Source organism: Capra hircus, chromosome 13 (assembly GCF_001704415.2).
Source record: "Capra hircus breed San Clemente chromosome 13, ASM170441v1, whole genome shotgun sequence".
Lineage (NCBI taxonomy): Eukaryota > Metazoa > Chordata > Mammalia > Artiodactyla > Bovidae > Capra > Capra hircus.
In genome coordinates this window covers 51,509,320-51,529,822 of record NC_030820.1, presented here as the reverse complement: position 1 = coordinate 51,529,822, position 20,503 = coordinate 51,509,320, and the positions used below count along the sequence as shown (strand labels likewise).

General features: G+C 40.3%; 1 protein-coding gene across 8 annotated transcripts in view; it reads left to right on the top strand.

The window, feature by feature from the left end:
• The window catches only part of PTPRA (protein tyrosine phosphatase, receptor type A), a 166,195-nt gene that overhangs the window by 122,837 nt on the left and 22,855 nt on the right, over nt 1-20,503 (top strand). For all 8 annotated transcript variants that reach the window (XM_018057434.1, XM_018057433.1, XM_018057430.1 and 5 more), the window contains 5 exons: nt 231-315; nt 1,443-1,516; nt 1,723-1,859; nt 14,193-14,283; nt 15,419-15,495. In XM_018057434.1, the coding sequence (XP_017912923.1) occupies nt 231-315; nt 1,443-1,516; nt 1,723-1,859; nt 14,193-14,283; nt 15,419-15,495 (464 nt within the window). The remainder of the gene's footprint in view (nt 1-230; nt 316-1,442; nt 1,517-1,722; nt 1,860-14,192; nt 14,284-15,418; nt 15,496-20,503) is intronic.

Below are 20,503 nucleotides of genomic sequence, written 5' to 3'. Positions count from 1 at the left end.
CAGGTTGGGTGGGCATGTCACCCCAGACCTTTACCTTCCTCTTCACCCAGTAGCCCTGGGCTGGCACTCTTCTCATTTCTCCCTCTCCTCCTCCCCATGCCCAACCATCTGTCAATACATAAGCATTTGGAAGAGCTGTTCTTCCTCATCTGAGTGTTTCCCTGAGCAGGGGACTCAAGCCTTCCATTACCTACAGTGGTTAACAACATGTTTTGTTCTCTTGATTTCAGATGAGACGCCAATTATTGCAGTGATGGTGGCCCTGTCCTCTCTGCTAGTGATCGTGTTTATTATCATAGTTTTGTACATGTTAAGGTGAGCATACTGATGCTTCTGCATTCTTGTGGACTCTGTTTCAGTACCCCAGGTTCTCGATAAGCCCACAAGTCCAAAAGACAGTAGGATAAGGACAATGAATAGGATAGAGGGAATGACTTACTGTAGCTTTCCTAAGATTGAAATTCTGCTTAAAAATGTTGTTAAAATTTTATATTGTCTTAACACCCAGCCCCTTCCTTTGGCTTCTATCTGTCCCAAGTCCAGTCCCTCAACTCCAATTCATCCTAAAGCCCAGGACTGTGGTTTAGAGGTTGAGGGAAGATGCCACAGTCTGTTGTTACTGATCGGCATTTTAAGGTCTTCAGATCTAGCCCTATTGAAACAACCCCTGATAGCGCCCCAGTGGACATTATGTGTTCAGTTAAGGTCTACTTTATTTCTGGTTGGGGCTTTGACTCCAAACCCTTCTAGGGCCCCTGACTAGGCGTGCTGGACTGAACCATGTAAGCAACAGGGTTCCTGTTCCTGACTTTCTTCCAGGGTCTTCTAGATGATACTCCTCAAACAGGGAGCAAAAGCCAGGAAGGGAAACCCAAGGAAGGGAAGTGGGAGGTACATTTGTTCTTTTCCTACTGGAGTCACTTCCTCGACTGAGTTTAACTCTGCCCTTATTTTTGGCTTAAGCTGCTCTTGGCTCCGTCTGTTCTTCTCTATGGATAAAGAGAGGGGAACCTCGTACAGCCCTATAGTTTGTCTTATGTCTCCTATCTTTCTGCAGGAGACTTGTGGCCAGACCTGTTCCACCAAGTCTGCAGCTCTGAGTTTCTCTCATTACACCCAGAAAGTATCAGGACTTTTGTTTGATACTCTCTTATCTCCCTCCACTTTATTATACCTGTATATCCTACTCAGTGTCTCTATCTGGTGTGGCTGTGATTTGCAGCAAATCCTGAAACTGTGCAAAGGAGCCATTTCAGTGAGAACATACTATGGGGGGTCCCCAGGGTTGAATTCTAGTGTGCTTAAGCAAGAGCACACTGAGGTGCTCAGTCTCCGCTGAAGCTGCTTCAGTGTGTAAAGGCTGAATTGATAAGTGGAACTACAAACCAGGGATTAGTCTCTCTTCCATGCTTAGTGTTTCACTGTGAACATTTTCTCATTAGGTTTAAGAAATACAAGCAAGCTGGGAGCCATTCCAATTCTTTCCGCTTATCCAATGGCCGCACTGAGGATGTGGGTAAGACACCCCTGAATGACATGGGGGACTTTCATGGAGAAGAAAAATCAAGAAAATAGGAGTTTCCCCATCCTAAAAGAAAAAAGAATTGAGAGCAGCACTAGTGTTTGGACGCCTGGCCCATGAGCTAGAGCCCATAATTTGGTCTCCAGAGAAGGGCTATGTCCCAAATGCACCTGACCAACCTTCCCCCTTATGCACTGCAGAACCCCAGAGCGTACCACTTCTGGCCAGGTCCCCAAGCACCAACAGGAAGTATCCGCCCCTGCCTGTGGACAAGCTGGAAGAGGAGATTAACCGGAGAATGGCTGATGACAATAAGCTCTTCAGAGAGGAATTCAACGTGAGTTCTTTGCTGAGGCTGGTGTATCAGCAGGGAGAAAGGCAGACCTACGGTCAAGCCTTTTGAGTGATGGGGTAGAAAACAGGTTTCTAATGGGTTAAGAGGTGAGGAGTTTTTACCAAGTTCATCTGACTTCTTTCCTATGTGATTATGGACAGGAAATGAAAAAGAAATTGCCTTGCCTCCCTCATCTACCCATCTATCCATTCATTCATCATTTTGTCTGTTACTTTTGTTTACTTATCCAGAATCTAATATATGTGAGGTGCCAGGGGTTTGCGAGGGGAGCAAAAGCAGATAGTCCCTGCGTTCAGGGAACTTGGTATGTAAGTTCAAACAGCAGTATAGAACATGAAGAACTGGAGGGACATGAAGAACTGGTGCTGAGGCATGGAAACCTATATTAGGAGGTGTGGCCTTTAGAGTCTAGAGCCGAGGGGTCCCAGTAGACAATAGGAGGAAGTCATTGTGGAAAATGAGGACCATGGCAGATTGCAGGGCACAGGCCTCATCTTGGGTAGTGTTTACATTTGTATGTTTTATAAATCCCTCAAGAAAACAGACCATGTTTGTGAATCTACCAGTTGCTGATCCCAGTCCACTAATTCAGAATTTACTTTAAAAAAAAATGATGTTTTAATTGAGACTCAGTCATAGGCAAGGGCATTGGGGAAAGGCAGATGGGGAAGATTCCAGGTACTGGGAATATCAGAATCAATCTGTCAGTAGTGACAGTAGGTGAGGGAAGGCACATTCAAAGAATAATAAAAGCTGCGAGTGGCTGAAAGGCAGAGACTTGAGGGAGATGAAAATGTAGAAGACTGAGCCAGACTGTAGATCCTGTAGACTGTCATGAGAGAGGTAGAAAGCCACAGACCAGCCAGGTTTGTATTTTGAAAAAAATGACTCAGACTGGTGGTTAGGGAATAGCCAGGATAGAAAAGGAAATGGGGAGACCAGGATAGAAACCGAAAATACAGTTAGGGGCTGCAGCAGTTAGACCAGAGGTGCTGATCTGACTGATGTAAAGTGGTAATGATAAGGGAGAGGGGAGTGGATTTGAGGACACAAGAACAGTTCCATACTTGGCTAATTCATCAACCTGGGCTTTGCTGAATTCTCAGTCTCATTCATACCTTTCCACTCAGCCATGTGTCAGCCCTGTTTCTTAGGCTGGGTCCCCTCATGATGCCAAAATGGCTGCCCAGGGAATTCCCTGGTGGTCCAATGATTAGGACACTGCATGTTCTATGCTGAGTGCCTGGGTTCAGTCCTTGGTTGGGGAACTAAGATCCCATAAACCATGCATCAAACCATGCCCCCCCCACCAAAAAAATAATGGCTGCCCTAGTTGTAGGCACAAATGGAGGTTAGCAGGTCCAGGGGGAAAAGGGTGACTGTTTCTTCCTGTGTGTTTCCTTTTTTTAGTGAGGAAAACTTTCCCAAAAGCTTCTGGGGACTTACCTGGTCACATATTCTTTCACAAACTAGTCATAGGCAAGGGAGAAATAGACTTACTGCACCTGGTGGAGACCAATCCAGATTATTCCTGTGTCATGTAGAAGATGAGTGGATAACCCATAGAATGGGAGCTCTTGTAGCAAGGAGGAAAGGAGGAGTGAGTATTGGGGTATTTGCTCCACCACTGAAGGGCTTGGAGTGGAGAGTGATGTGGTTAGATTTACAGTCTGAGATGTACAGTAGCTAGTACAGTCACTAGCTACAATTTAGAGAATAGATGGGAGGGAAGCAAGAGGTGAAGCAGAAGACCATTTACCAGGGAAGAGTTAAGTAGTAATTTGGACCCCTTTCTCTGGCTGTTAGAAGAACACTACCATTTAATACTCTTTATTGATTAAGAACATTTCACCTTATCCCACAAGATAGCACCCTAGCCTCAACACTACAGCTAGGTCTCCAGTAGGCATTCTGTTGTTTTGTAAGTGTAAGCTACTTCTGAGTAATGAGTATGTGACCTTGTAGCCATATTTTTTCTGTGAAATGAATTCTTTGTTTGGAGATAATTCCCTTAGATCCCATAACAAATATCTGGGCAGAGGTGGTGTTCCTAAGAGGCACAGTAGGCAAATTCAGATAGGTATTGTGACAGCCAACTGCTGTGCTACCGTGGCCACATATGTGCAGTTGCAGTGGTGAGGGAAAGAGCTGATCAGCGTCTCTTGGCTTCTTACAGTGAGTGCCATCTGGTGAGCATACACAGGGAGCGTAATACATATTTCCTGTCTTTCTTGTCCCAGTTATCTACTACCCAGGGGTCAGCTTAGATCTTGACATCCAGTGAAGTGAATAGTGTGATACCTTGCTTGAAGTTCTGTTCACCAGATGAATTTCTCTTTTACTCAGAGTGATACCTAAGTAGATTATCCCATAGCAGTCTACCTCCAGAATGGGCTAGCATGACTCACGGAGCCATTTGTACACTAGGCTGGACTTTTTTCTCCCTTAGTCATCAGGAAGTCAGTGGAATCTACTGAAGGAGTGGGTGTGTGGCATGTGTTCTGTACACATCCATTTCAGCTGAATTCTGGACACGTCCCAGTTTATAAGCCTACAGACTTACATAATACTAAGTTTGGGCTTCCCAGGTGGCTCAGTGGTAAAGAATCTGCCTGCCAATGCAGGAGACGTGGGTTCGATCTCTGAATCAGGAAGATCCCGTGGAGAAGGAAATGGCAACCCACTCCAGTGTTCTTTTTTTATTTTGCTTTATTTAGCTGTGTCAGGTCTTGGTTGCAGCATGTGGAATGTTTGATCTTCGTTGTAGCATGCAGGATCTTTTTAGCTGTGGCATGGGAACTCTTAGTTGTGGCATGTGGGATCTCGTCCCCTGACCAGGATCAAACCCAGGCCCCCTGCATTGGGAGTGTGGAATCTTAGCCACTGAACTTCCAGGGAAGTCCCCCCACTCCAGTATTCTTGCCTGGAAAATCCCATGGACAGAGGAGCTTGGTGGGCTACAGTCCAAGGGGTTGCGAAAGAATCAGACACAACTGAGCAACGCTAAGTTTATAATGAGCAGTTAAGGTCATGGACATCTAGTGTCCCATGGCCAGGCTTACATCATTACCAGAGCCCAATGCTAAACTAGAAGCATGATGTTGCTGACAGGATAATGATCTTTTCCCCAGAGTCTAAGGTTATTTCATTACAGTTCTCCTGCTCAGCTTTAATCAGAGACACTTAGGGCCCCCCAGACCCCCCAGAATTCATTTCTCTGCCCTCGATCAGCTAGAGAGCCTTCTCTTTTCAGATCACTCAACAAGTGAGTCAGAGCAGGACACCAGCATGAGATAGGTGTTGTCGCCAAAATCTGTAATGGCCCAGCAAGCATCACTCCTCCTCCTTCAAGTGGGCAGAGGTTGGGGGCACAGGGGTAAGGAGTAGCAACTTGTTCTTTACGGTAGACGGTGACGTGCTGTGGGCCTTTGACTTTAAGAAAATTTGGCCTAGGTGGCAAGCCACTATATTTTTGTTTATATGTCTATCATGTACATCTAAGACACATAATATCCTGTTCTTCAAGTCCTGTTACTTTCTTGTTATCAGCATAGTTATCAGGGTGATATCCTGTGAAACTAAGATAAAACCCCAATGAACCAGATCACAGCAGAGAGAGGTCAAGATGATTTCTCACTGAAGCTGCTCCTGCCATGAGGAAGGGAAACTGTGCCATGTAGTCTTTGTGCATCGTAAAGGGAAAAATAAGTACACTTGCCATATTAATAGTGAAATTCCAGGTACCGGGGGTTATATTCATCTTTAGGAAGGCGAGCACATGTGGAAAAGCAGCTGCAGATCTGCAGCTCCACATGATTTGTGTATGCTATATACTGACATTCCTAAAAACTGTCATCTCATCTATTTGGTAACTTACATGGGGAGTAATAGGAAGCAGCAGAATAGTTAATACTAGTAGTTACTGAGCACTTGCTTCATACCATCAGTAAACACACACATGTAAATGGGTTATCTCATTGTTAACCACAACTTTTAAGTCTCCTGTAGCAGTTAGGATATCTGTGACTTGCCTGGGACTTAGCCTTTTGATAAAGGGAGATATTACTCCAGCAGCTTGCATTTGTTCTGGAGGTGATAGTGTGGCCTCTGAAGCTTTTTTCATCTCACTAAGATCAAGAATCCTATTTTGATGTCAGTTCCTTCTTCTAAAAGATTCAGGTGCTTTCCTCACCAATTTGCACCCTCTATTAAGGCATGCATTATAGGTCCCATCAAGGACATGATGAAGATATCAGTAAGAAGGTTGAACCTGTTGAATCCCTATAACACTGATCACCCCTACTTTGTCCCAAGGGCTTTCTGGCTTTTCATTGAACCCAGCTTTCAGTCCAGGTTCCAACTGGCCACTCCACCACTAGAATTGTGGCCAGTTTCCTAAGCAGGTACACTAACTGCAGAAGTTCAGTTAACCATGCCATAACTAGAAATCTGGCCCTATTCAAAAATTAGGATTAGATTCCTCCTTGATCTAACAGTCTCAAAATCTATATCAACAGTTATTCCTATGTTTTTTGATGATCCAACTCAGTGAATTCTTGCAGTTTCTTCTGGGTGTTAGTTCTTTGCTTTTCTACCTTCTTTATGTATATTTCCTCCAGATTGTGTTATACTTGCATCCTGATTATCCATGAGCAATGGGAGCTGGGTTGTGGGGCAGTTTTCATCATGAAAGCAGGATGCAGTGAAAAGCACAAGAGAGATTTTTAGAAGTTGGTTTTCTCCAACTGTTCTGTTTCATTTTTGCATCATTTCAATTATCTCACTTGATAACTTAGATAATTTTCTCACTAGATAATTGAAAGCCTTGTCTTTCACATGACCAACCAAGAAAAGATGTGAATTCCATTGGCGTTAACATTTAGTAATCAGCAAAGTTCTGAAACCTTAACTTTTGGTTCAGCAAAATACATAGCACAGTCAAAGAAGGGCCCTGAGTTTTATGGTATCTTTGGAGATGAATATTTGATGTTGGAGCTGGTCTTTTTCTTGTTTTATTGTCTAAAATTGTTAGAAATAATTCTATTACTTGGTTTCAGTGTCTCTTGTCTCCTTTTAATTGGGACTCCCGTCTCCCTAAATTCCTTTACCATCAGCTAGAACACGTCCCACGTGATCGCAAGCCAGTAACTGAAGTAACTGTTGTAGAGTCATGAGGTATAAGTGGCTCGCTCTTTCCCATAATGAAAATTGACTAACAGTTCTTTCCCTTCATCTGAACTCAGTGATTAGGTTCACATCACCCACATTTCCCCCATCAGTCTCTCACCTACAACCCCACCCTCTGTTACTAACTGCTAAGTCAGTTTAGCGAGAAGAGAAGTCATCTCAATTAAGCAAAAAATTAAAATCCTCAATTGGGAAGATACTGGGGAACCTGGCAGAATCAAAAGATGAGATAGACAGCCAGCCCCTGGACAGAGCAGATCCTGTCTTGGTGGTTTTGGGCCCTCTAGGGAAGCCTCTGCTGCTTCCTGAGTTTCAAAATCCTAGAAGAGAGAATTTAGATGGCACAGTGTAGGTATGGTGTGACTGTGCTTGTATTGGTCAGCCCTGACAGGAAAGAGGAGAAATAACCATAGGACAAACACCAGTTTGTGTCCACTGTCATAGAATAATATTCTTGTAATCATAGAGTGAGGAAGGCCTTTGTAAACAAAACACAAAATTCAGAAGCTGGAACAGAATAGATTGAAAGATAATAAATATATTAAAATGTTAAGTGTCTCTTAAAAATGACACCTTAAAAAAGTGGCCAACTGGAAGAAACTATTTGCCACAGGTAGACAAGAGAATTTTCCATAATGTACAGAGATTCTCCAAACCTATGAGAAAAAAGTAAACGTTTCAGAAGAAAAATTGGCAGTTCAGGGAAGAAAAGCAAATGGTCTATAAACATAGGAAAACAAACTCAGCTATATCTAGTAATCAGGAAATCCAGATTAAAACTAACCATTTTGGGGGGCCTGTTAGATTTGAAAATTTTCAAAGATCAGTATCAAGTATGGACAGAGGTATGGGGGTAAAGACAATCTAATACACAGGAAGGAGGAGTTTAAGTTGATAAGAGTTATGGGAGGATAATTCGGCAGTATCAACCATATTTCAAATGCTTATACTATCTGACCTAATTTATGAGATTCTAACAAGAAAAACCACACATATATTTTTACAAGGATGTTCATTATAGCATGACTTATAATAGCAAAGAAAATAAAATGAAAAGTATTTGTTAGATAACCAAGTAGCTAAATGATTTCTCTCATCTATTATGAAATTATGTACTGTTGTTAAATGTCAACATAGAAAAATATGGGGAGAAAAAAAATCACTATTTTGGTGACTTTACATGGGATAATCCCCTTTTAAAAATATATGTATGTCTGTGTGTGAGTGTATTAATGCTTTTATTTATTTTATTTTATTTTTTTAAGTCTGAAGAAACACTGTGAACTGTAATCAGTGGTTGCCTACAAGGATGGTTAGAAGATAAAGATGATAGGGAACTTCCACTTTCTGCTGAACTATTTGACTTTCTTTTACAGCAAGCATAGTTTTAGATAATATTTTTAAAAGCAGGCTTCAAAATTAGAAAGTTTTTTTAATATAGTAAATAAAGCTATTCAAGCTTATTCACTTTAGCATAAACATCCATTATGCTTTAATGGATGTGTAGCATATAGAATAAAGAGTTATGTACCCAGAGTGAGCTGTGCCAAGAGTCTTGTGATTAGGTCTCTGTGAAAAGGAATAACATTAAAAGGGAATTTGTTTTAGAGAAAAACTGGACCGTGGAGGTGAACAGCTGAAGAAACATTAAGCATAGGGACAGCTGTTTTCAGATATCTGACAGTCCAGAGAGTGTGGCCTTTCATTTCTATGAAGCCCCACCACAGTTGAAAGTTACGGGTAATGGAACTTTGTCCTAAAGTTATAAGCTGGAACTTTTTTACAGACCAGCATTTGTCTCGGAAGAAAGTATTGAATTTTTTTTTTAAAGCGAGTTTGAAAAGTCACTTATTGAGGTCCCTAAAGCATGTTTCAGGTTTAATGAATAGATAGAATTTAGTTAGCTCCTGAGGTAAAAGGGATATGTGAGGAAAAGAACTGGAGGGGCAGTGAAGTGGTCAAAATCTGTGATTTGTGAAATGTGAAGCACACCCCTCCCCCAACCCATTCAAGATCCTGCATTTTTAGAGACAGCTTAATTCTTGAATTTCCAAGTAAAGACACATTTATGTGCAATATGGTAACAGAACTGTGTGGCATCTGAATGAATCAGAAACAGAATAGCCTCTGCATGGATGAGTTGTCTCCAAATAAATGAATCAGAGCCAAAGGCTACAGGAGTTATCAGTAGCAGTCAGGAGCTTTGGAATTGGGTTTTTAGCAGGGAATTGGGGGTTCAGGATTTCCAAGGGACAGAGAATGAACCAACTGACCACTTGGGTTTTACAATAGTCAGTACAAGGGAAAAATTGTGTATCGTAGGTGTTAAGTCCTTCTAAACCAAACTGTCCGAAGATAAAGGGAACTGCCTTGGAAGGTAGTAGGATCCCCATCACAGCAGAGTGTTCAGACACTAGTGAGGAGTCAGGGTATTTGGAAGGGGATTCAAACTTAAAGTGAATGAGATTCAGTACTATACGAGAGAGATTAGCACAGTAAGGCAAGAAAAGAAATGAAAGATATGAAGGATTGGAAAGAAAGAGACAAATCAGTTTTGTTTTTTTCCCACAGAGGAAATTATTGTTCCAGAGAAATTCAGAACACCAGATAAATTATTAGAATTAATGTTATTTTAACAAGGTTGATAGATACAAAAATAGCATAACAATTAATGCATTTCTATACATAAAACCACAATCAGGAAGTCTAATACTTTTTAAAAGATGTCATTTACAGTAACATCCAAAATGTGAAGTACCTAGGAATAAATTTAATAAAATATTTATAAAATATTTGGAGATAATTATAAAAATGTTTGAAGGCATTAAAGAAAAAAGCCTTAATTAGTGAAAGAGATAAGATCAATGAATTAGAAGGCTCAATATTGTAAAGTTGTCAATTCTCCTCAAACTGATATATAGATTCAATGCAATTCCAATAAAAATCCCAACAGGTTTTTTGTGGAACTTGACAAGCTGATTCTAAAATATATATGGAGGAGAAAAGATTCAAGAATAGCCAAGACATTCCTGAAGAAGAAGAACAAGGTGAGGAGACCTGCCTTACCAGATATAAAGAATTATTATAAAGTTTAGTAAGTAAGACAGTTTTATATTGGCACTGGAATAGATGGATTGACCAGCAGAAAAAATAGAGAACCCAGAAGCAGATTCGTGTGTAAAGGGAAACATATTGGTGACAAATGCTGTTGAGGTTTCGCAGGGGGAAAGGAGGGTCCTTACATAAACAGTGCTCGGACAGCTGGGTGAACCCCATAGGGATAAATGAAACTGAGTTCTTGTCTCGTACCAAAAATCAATCCCGGTTGATGTAAACACTGAAATTTAAAGGACAAAATGTGGAGACAATAATGTAGGAAAATATACCATGATCTCACATAGGAAAGCATTCTTAAAATTTAAAATGTTTATAAAGGGAAAGATTGATCAACTTGACTACATTAAAATGCAGAACTTCTCTTTATAAACAAATAACATAAAATGAAAGGGCAGGCCACAAACTTGGGAAAAAAAATTCTTGTAACACTTATAACATAATAGAATGAGTATCCAGAACACATAAAGAACTCCCTACAAATTAGTAAGAAACAGTCCAGTAGAAAATGGGGAAACACTCAACTAGGTTCTTCACAGAAGAAGAAAGACCAGTAAACTGTGAAAAGATGGTTAATAATAATCAGAGAAATGTAAATTAAACCTATATTGATGCATTTAAAGTCTGATAATAGCAAATGTTGATGAGGATACATAACAGCTGGAACACTTTGATGGTGGGAGTGTGAATTGGGGTAACTGCTTAGAGAAACTGGCCTCTTCTGGTAAGGTTACTCGTACTCAGACGTAAAACTCATGCATGTGCGTGAGGAAACACAGTTAGTGCTGAAAGGAAATTGTTAACTGTAAACAGCCCAAATATTCATCAGTAGGAGAACAGAAAAATAAATGTTGGTATGGACTAAAAATGAAGGACTACCAAGTAGTTAAAATGAATGAACTTCGGCTACATGGAACAACCTGAGTGAATCTTAAGAATGTAATGTTGGGCAAAAAAAGCAAGTCACCACTTTATAATCATTCCATTTATATAAGAAAAAATAGACTGAACAATAAAAAGATATATTTTTACAGATACAGAATGTTTGGGGTACAAATAAAGCAAAGGGATAATTAGTACAAAATTCCAAATTTACTTGTGAGAGAAGGAAGAAGACATGATGAGGAAGGACCTAAAGAGAACATCTTTCTAAGTTAAATTGGGTGGTAGATATACTTTTTTAATAGATAAATGTAAAAATTGAAGAAAAAAAAATCTTAACTGACATTAAAAAAAAAAACAAAACCCTTGCATCCAGTAAAGGCTGAAGCAAAGGATTAAATGGTCTTTGATGCCACCTTCTGTTGGTGGAGAATTTAGCATCTTAGAGCCTTCTGGTTTAGCTGCTTCTGTCCAGCTCTCCAGGCTCGGTTTGTCAGAGTAGAAACTGAAAGAAATAGGATTCCCCTTGTTTTCATCCTTGACCTCAGCTCTTTAATGTGACATTTTGCATCTAGCATGTATTCTCTAAAGGAAACCTTTTTTTTCTCTTGTTAAACAGTGGCTCCTGTTTCTTCCTAACTTTGCTTTCTGGAGCCTCAACCGACCTGGAGACCTGACTTTTCGTCATCAAGACTTGGGGAGTTAGGGATGCTGACAGGACTCTGAGACGTGGTCACTGTCATTACTGACCTTGACGATTATTTTCGAGAATTTTGTTGTCTCTACATCTGTTCTATATCATTTTAGACAAGGGAAGTAAAAGTAATGCCTTATGATTAGTCGTGAGGGCTTTTAAAATCTTATCTCATCCTACCCTGCATCAAAGTGGAAACCTGTGGAAATCTAGCCTATCTTAGTGAAGAGAATGCAAACTGTGGGTGAATTGGGAAATTCCAATCTTCCAGCCCAGGAAACTTTTTTCCCCTTTAATGTGTTGACACCACTGGGTCTAAATAAATTGCTTTTCTTAGGAAAATAACATGCAGGACCTCAAGGGTTTTAACTGTGAAAAGAAAATCTCTTGAGTAAGTGAAGGTAGATGGACTGTGAGACTTTGATGATTATTGTTTCATCAATAGTTTCATCAGTAGTTTCTCCTACCACTATACTGCTGGTTCCCAGGAAATATATTTGCTCCTTCATAAAAGTCTTGCTTCTCTCTGACAGAATTGATCCTTTTTAGGCTCATGTTTCCTTAATGTAATCTTTATTATTATTATCCAAGCTAGAAACCTGCAAGCGTCTTTCATTCCTGTCTCTTTCTCTTCCCAACTTACCTTTTGTTCATTCCATCTCTAAATCTAGTAATTCTAACCATGTGATACATTGCAGATGTGACTATTTCCTTGCACTATCACCTTTCTACATTCTATACTTGCCTTCCTCCCAGCCCATTTTCCATGCAGCATGATTCTTTAACATGTAGAATGAACTGCAATTTAAAAACTTTAAACGGTTTCTTCATGCACTTAAAGTAAAACTCAAACTTCCTATTAAAGGACCTACATGGAAATACATGACCTAACCTTGTTAAACTAAGCTTCTCCCACTTCCTCTTGCCATTCCCACCAACCACACTGTGTATAACACCCTCACTGACACTTTATTTCCCCACACAGACGAAGCATTCTCCTGCCTCTGGATCATCACACATGCTCTTCTCTGTGCCTGGAATACTTTTTTCCATACTCACCCTTCCTCACGGAGACCTACTCTCAGTCTGTACTGGGGTATTTCTTGGGCTCTTGATTCTTTCTCTAGTAATATTCTGTTCTTTCATTGCATATACCTTGGTATGTAACTTTATATTTGTTTTATTTAATATCCATCTTTCACCCACAAGTTTGCATTGTTCATGAGAGCAAGAGCTGTGTACATGATTGATTTACCACTGTTTGCTCTGTACCTAACCCCGTACCTAAGAGGTACACATTATATGTTTGTTGAAAGAGTGAATGAAAAGTAACACACAAACCATAATTTACTTAATTATTCCCCTACTGCTGAATACTAAGGTTGTTTTCAGTTTGGGGTCATTCTAAACAATGATAAAGTAAGTAATTTGAGCATTGAGATTTTTATTTAGACTAGAATCCAGAATTGTTAGGTCAAAGAGTATGAATATTTTTAAGGCTTGTAAAACATATTTCCAAATCACTTATCAGGAATGTTATCTAGGTTATAGTTTTAAACTATTTTCTTTTCTTTTTTTTTTTTTTTTTGCTTTCTTAGTTTTGAATATATAGAACATAGAAGAAAACAGTTGAAATAATAAAATTTAGCTTCCTACTCCTATAAAACTAATTTATTGAATGCTTATTCTATGCCAGACATGAGATTATCTTATTTACTCCTTATGTAGCAGATATTATTATCCCAATTTTATGGGAAACTTTGCCCAATTTGCTCAAGTTTATGCAGTCCAGACTATCTTATATCAAGCCATTTATACTTGTCCATACCTCCCAGTGCCAGCTAATTTACATTGCTCCAAAACTGCTGCAGATTCCATGTCACGTCATCCAAGTCCTCTGCTTCCTATCTGCTGCATCCCCGTGAATGCCATCTCACCCACCAACCTTATCCACATGATGCTAGAGGCTGGGCTGCCATGCCTACTTGTCAGGCCCCTAACCCAGCTGACCATCCAGACCCCTCCTGTGTGGTTTACTCTTGAAATGCATCTCAACTTTGCATGGTGGTCAGCATGGGTATAAATGGCCCATCCCTTCAGTTATGCCGCTCACTCCTATATACAGTAAGTGGTGGTGGGGGGGGTGCCTTTTGATCGAGCATTGTATTGGGCCCCTGACCATATAGTAATCATGTAAAGAGCATGCTTATAGTAATGGAAAGGGCATTCAGCCCTCTAGACATTCGGATTCTAAGTAGCTTAGGAGCTATTTAGAAAAGAGGTGCACTGTCTTTATTAGCCTGTAGCAATTCATATGGGCACATTTTTTCTCCCCAAGAAAAGGTAGAACTTGCTGCCAGGTCAGAGTATAGTGCAGTGGTTTGCGTGTCTGTGCTTATCCCTATGAATAACTCCTGTAATTTCTCTTAACCTTTTAGGCTCTCCCTGCTTGTCCTATCCAGGCCACCTGTGAAGCTGCCTCCAAGGAGGAGAACAAGGAAAAAAATCGATACGTAAACATCTTGCCTTGTGAGTGTTTATAGGGTTTCTTGGGATACAAACTGAAAGTGCATCTGTAGCCGGGTTTTCTGAGGATAGAAGGAATCTGGTGATTGATCATGGGAAGACTAGTAATAGAGTGAAAACTTTGGGTAATAAGAATAGAGTGAGAGCGCCTTTATGGCTCCCCAGGCATCCCCATGTGCTCATCAAGTCAGTTGGGGTACTTAACCAGGTTTTGTGTGGCAGACCTAAAGTTTCTAGGAGGTTAAAGAGAACAGTTTCACTAAGACCAGATAGAAAGTGGTTGTTGCAGAGTTTTTTGCTGCTTATTGCAAAGAAATTCTAATTTAGAGTTCTCTTCATAACTCCTTCCCAGAGTTAGTCATTATGAATCTGTTTATCTGTAACTTAATGGACATTTTTCTAGGCTAGTGGCCTCCAGAATAGAATATGCATAATCCAGTTGGGATGCGAGAGCAAAATGTTTGAACTTTGCTTAATTTTTATAATTGCTTTTTAAAAAATTCATCCTTTTGGGTACATAATATAATTAGAGACCACTATACTAGTCATTTATAGATACTTTTGTCTTCTTGTGTATAAATGTGTATATATATATATGTATTTTTAGTATAACTGGTGTGCTGTATACATTGCTCTTATCTTGGAAAATTAGAGAAAGATAAATACTGTATGATTTCACTCATGTGAAATCTAAAAAAACAAAACAAACACAAGCTCATAGATTCTGAGAACAGATTATTGGTTATTGGAGAGGAAGGGGGTTGAACGTGGGTGAAATGGATGAAGGGGAGGGGGTCTATTGCATGGTTATGGATGGTAGCTAGACTTGTGGTGGTAATCACTGTAATCATTTCAGATGTTGACTTATAATGTTGTATACCTGAGACTATAATGTAAAGAAATGTAAGATAAAAGCAAAGCTAATATATATTGGCAATTGTCAAGAAACAGGAATATTCACTTTCTTTTTTATCATCTGCTTACTATTCCATATTATGGTTTGAATTTTTGCTGTTATAAATAGTGCTGCAGTGACAACTTATACAGGTGTGTGTTCTACATCGTCACAACTGGCCTGCTTGCATTGGGACCAGGGAAAAATTTAATTGAATTTAATTGAAAAAAATTTTTTTTCTAGATGACCACTCTCGAGTCCATCTGACACCAGTTGAAGGAGTTCCAGATTCTGATTACATCAATGCTTCATTCATCAATGTAAGAAACTTGAGTTTTTCTCATTATTACCTTGACTGACCATTGGCTCTTTTCCAGCTGCATATAAGGAGGATTACTTGTCATTACAAGTTTTCCCTGAGGATAATTTTTTTAAGAGACTGAAAAAAAAATTTTTTTAAAGATCAAACAGATAGTTTGAAATGTATTCTTATGTTTACCTGTCATCATTACCAAAATTTTCCCACGCAGAAATCAGAATCTAAATGTATACATCACAGTAGGAGTCAGTGAATCCTTTATTGAGCTTATTTGGATAACTAAGAACAGAATCACACTTTGCCATCTACAGTAAAAGTAGGGAAACAGGACAAGGATATCTGACTCCAGATAAGTCTGGCTAGTCATGTCTACTTTGAGAGAAGAGCTGAAATTGGAAGGAGGTTTTTAGGGTGATTTAGAGAATGTTTATAGAGATATGTGAGACATGAGTATGTTTTATAGGCTCACAGGAAGGAATCAGTAGAGGGAGAGTTTGAAAAAAAAAAGAGTAAGCAAGAGAGCTAAAAAGAGCAAGCCTGACTACTGAAGCATGAAGAGAATATTGATGAAATTTGTACACTCATGTTCATAACAGCATTAATCACAATAGCTAAAAGGTGATTGTAGCCCATCAAGGGAAGAATGAATAGGTAAAATGTGGTATATACATATAATGGGATATCATTTAGCCTTGAAAAGGGAAGAAATTCTGACATATACTACAGCATGGATGAACTTGGAAAACATTCATGGTAAGTGAAATAAGCCAGTCACAAAAGGATAAATATTTTCTAATTCTACTAATGTGAGGTAGCTGGAGTAGTCAAATTCATAAAGACAAAAAGTAGAGTGGTGGTTGCCCCGGACTAGAGAGAGGGGGGAACAGGAAATTATCATTTAATGGGTACAGAGTTTAGGAAGATGAAAATGTTTTGGAGATGGATAGCGGTGATGGTTGCCCAGCAATGTGAAGAAACATTTGTTTAGAAATGGCTACAATGATCAGTTTTATGTTGTATATATATTTTACCACAGTTTTTGGTGTTTTTTTTTTTAGCTGATGGAGAGATTAGCGTTAAACATAAAAAAGGAAGTTTTTCCTCTGAATTTGCTGGTAAAGGAATATAGAATAGATAGAATTGGTTTGTAAGTGTGAATAAATCAAGCTGAAGGAACTCATCTGTTTTCTGAGAAGTTAAGTCAGGGTTATCTGCTGAAAAGGGGGGATGGGACTGTGACACGAGAGTACTGAGATCAGTAAGAAAGAACACAGAAAAGGGCATGGAAAAAAGACATGTTTAGCTGCACTGAGGCCCTACCTAAGATGGAAATCATTGATGTATAAGGGCCTCAGTTGTGTGATTTTCTCCGACTGTATCTAGGATTGGTGATATGCAGAAAACATTTGGTAACTCAGTTAAACGGACTAGAGAAGTCAGTTGCTGCTCTAAGTAGTCAGCTAAGGGCTTCAGGTTCGGTGGAGAAAGAAAGGGATCAAGGACCAGATTTCGACAAATTGAAAGAGCAGTCTTAGGATAAAGAAGGAGAAAGGTGGAAGAAAAGAGGTTGTGGCTAAAAAATAGATTATCAGATGGAGTTCAGAAATGGAGTGGTGCAGGCATCCTCACTAGAGTGGATTTGCTGAAATTCCTGTATATATGTTTCATAGGGATGGTCATATGTTTATAGTTACAAGGAAAAGAACCATGCGAGAAATGATTGCTGTGGTAGATAAGGAAAATGGAAAAAGGCTAGTAACCAGCTAAGATTCCCAGAATTTAGATAAAAAATTATGATGAACAGTTAAGGAGCAATAGATTGAGTTTAATAGTATATGGAAGAGTATAGCAGTATTAGTCAAAATGTTTCCATCTTAAGGTAACAGAAGACTCAACTAAAATTGGTCTGGACAGGAACATTTACTTCTCATATAATCTGAAAGCAAATATACAGCAGTTCCAGAGGTGGCTGAGTCTGTGACTCAGTGACATCCTTAAGAAACCAGGTGTTTCCATCTTTCTACTCAAATGTCTTCATCCTGTTAGCAGTGTCTCATGGTCACAAGATGGCTGTAGCAGTTCCAAACATTTCTTATACACACAACAAGCAACACAGAGGAGGAGGAGGTGGAGAATTTGTACATATGCTTTTCTCTTTATTTGGGAGCATGATCTTTCTCAGAAGCCTGTCCAGTACAGTGCCCTTCAGAGGCAACAGGCCAGCATCGGATCACATGCTTACACCCTCTCTCTACTGGCTAAGGCACTGAGAATTATCTTGATTTACCCTTCTGGGGCTGAGGAATTGTCATCTTCCAAGCCAGTAGAAGGTAAATATCCAAACAAAAGCATGGTTTTGATGGCAAGGAAGAATGGGGAGGAATAGCTTTTGAGTTAGTAATCAGCAGTGTCTGTCACTGTAACCAGTTTGGATTCTTCCCACATTGAAGGTGAAGACAGACAAAAGTAAGTTGGATGTGAAGACTGGTAAGCAAGTAAGGTGGGTCTGTACATGGTCATAGTAAGCAAGGCACTAAAAGGAAACATACCTTCTGCTTTGGCCATGCTTAGTTGGAGCTCACAGTAGGGCATCCTATAATGCCATGGTGTTTATTGGAGGTTATTAATAGGTGAAATGAAAGTTTAGATGAAGAGGTTAAATTGGGGGCACTTAAAAATTCAGTGAAAGTAGAAATGCAAGAAAAAGCTATGGTGAACCATGAGTAAGAGTCAGGGATTAAAGAAGATTTAGGTTTATTCAATTCAAGCAACATTTTTTGATCACCTTTTGTGTGGTAAGCACTGGGAATAGGCTCAGAGGTTACAGAGATAGGATGTAGTCCCTAGTGTGATCTACCTACAGGTAGATCATTATCTTTAGTGTGCAACATGCACAAAGGAGATACTGCCAGATTCTTTGGGACTTAAGAGAAGGAAACATTTAGCCAACCTGGTGATCCAGTAGAGCTGAATATTAAAGCGTAAGTCTACATTCAAGAGAAGGAAGACAAGTAGAAATTTTAAAGCAAAAAGAAAAGTATGAGTGAAGTCAGAAACTGGAAATAGTAGTCTTAGTTATAAGGTAAAAGGTGGGAAGGAACGAGGCTTGAGGGATTGGTAGGAGCTCAGTCTTAGAAGGCACTGAATGTCAGGTGTGTGTTGGGGTTCTTAGTTTCAGACAACAGTGTCAACTTTCTAGTCTTTTAAGCAGAAGGGGTTTATTATTAGATACTAGATAGCTTACAAAATCTGTGGGAGAGTTGCAAAGTGGTGTTCAGTGAGGAGCAGAGTAGCCATTGATGTGCCCAGCTACCCTGTATGACTCTCGGAGTGGAACTCCTTTGCAGGTGCTGCAGAAGAACTCAGTGCTTCCACTGCTGTGCTTGCCCAGAGACTACATCTTCCTAGCACAGTCACCATCTTACGTTACTCCTATCCCAAGTCTTATGTGGGACTGCTAGGAAGAAACTGAGTTCTTAGGCTGAACAGAGCTGCAAGAGAGTCTAGGGAATTCAGCTTTTAGTTTCTCAGCCTCTATAGAAAGGAGGTCAGGCTGTTAGTGGGTGGGACTGGATGTTGATTGAGCTACCTTAAAATATCTGCAAATTTTCAGTACAGCTGAGTTTTTATTCTAGGCAGTGGGATAACACTGAAAGGTGTTAAAGACAAGGAGTGACATGGCCACATTTGAATATTGATCACTCAGGTTACTGTGTGCAGCATGGACTTAGGAAGGGCCAGTTAGATGCTGTTACGGTATCAGGCTCTGGATGGTGAGGGTAGAAGGGTTGGAGAATTATCAAAGTAAAAACCACTTTGGAGGTAGAATTTAGTAGGACATGGTGATTGATTATGTATGAGAGAGTATAGGCTGATACTCTGTAGAGTATATTGACCTGAGCTGGAGGAAATACCTGTACATGTGAAATCCCAGTGCTGGGCAGCCAGGGCTACATCCACACCTGCCTAACATTGAGCACCCTGGAGGTTGCAGTCCTGCTCATCCACCACCTGCCAACACTACCTTTCCTCCAGGCCCCCTTCCCACTCCCCCAGGAGGACCCCAGGGGAATCCAGCTTTTCGCCCTGGTGGGCCCTGTTACCTTGTGCCACAACCAGGGTCTTTAGGATGCCAACCCTCAGGTCCCTACCCCTGCCCATACCCACCACCTGCCCCTGACATGTATCCTGTGAATCCATTGGCTCCTGGCATGGTAGCACCAGGAATGGTGACAGACAAAAGGATGCAGAAGAAAATGAAGAACGATCATAAAAAGCAACAGAAACACCACAAACATGGCAGGCAACACACCTCCTCCTGCTCCTCCACTACCAGCCGTGACTCCGACTGAATGCAGGGCCTCGACCCTTCCTCAGGTCTCTCCAATTCTGCTCTTCCATCAAGCTTCAGATGCCATCTTGTACTAGGGGAAATTAGCCCTCGTGTCCCTTCCCCTCACCCCCACCATCTGTGCCTCACTCTGCTATTCAGCCCTAACTGGTTAGGGAAAATGGGAGAATTGCCATGGACTAGCAAAGACCATCTTCCTACTGCCTGGATAGAACGTTTAGCTGGTAAGTTTTGCAAGAGAAATGTTTTTTGAAGATGGTGAGATTTGAACTAAATGCTGAAGACAAATCTAAAATCTGTAAAATGTGATTTTTTTCACTTTCTTTTGTAATACTTGTGATTGGAGTGATGCTGTGAAAAATTAATTATGGGAAAGAAAACCAACCTGTACCTTTCTTGTCTTAAAAAAAAAAAGTATAGGGTGATCCATGTGGATGTATCCAGCATAGTTGGGCATTGATCTGAGCTCAGGGGAGAGATTCCAAAGCCATTAGAGACAGAAGAGAAAATCCTAGAGTCCAGAAACCTCTGCCAAGGCACACTGGGCAGGAGGTGCTCATGAGTGAGACAGAAGACCAGGAGAGAAGAGCGTCTCAGAGGACAAAGAGTAAAGCATGGGGAAAGGTGCTCAGTGGTCAGCAGAGTTGCGTGCAGATGA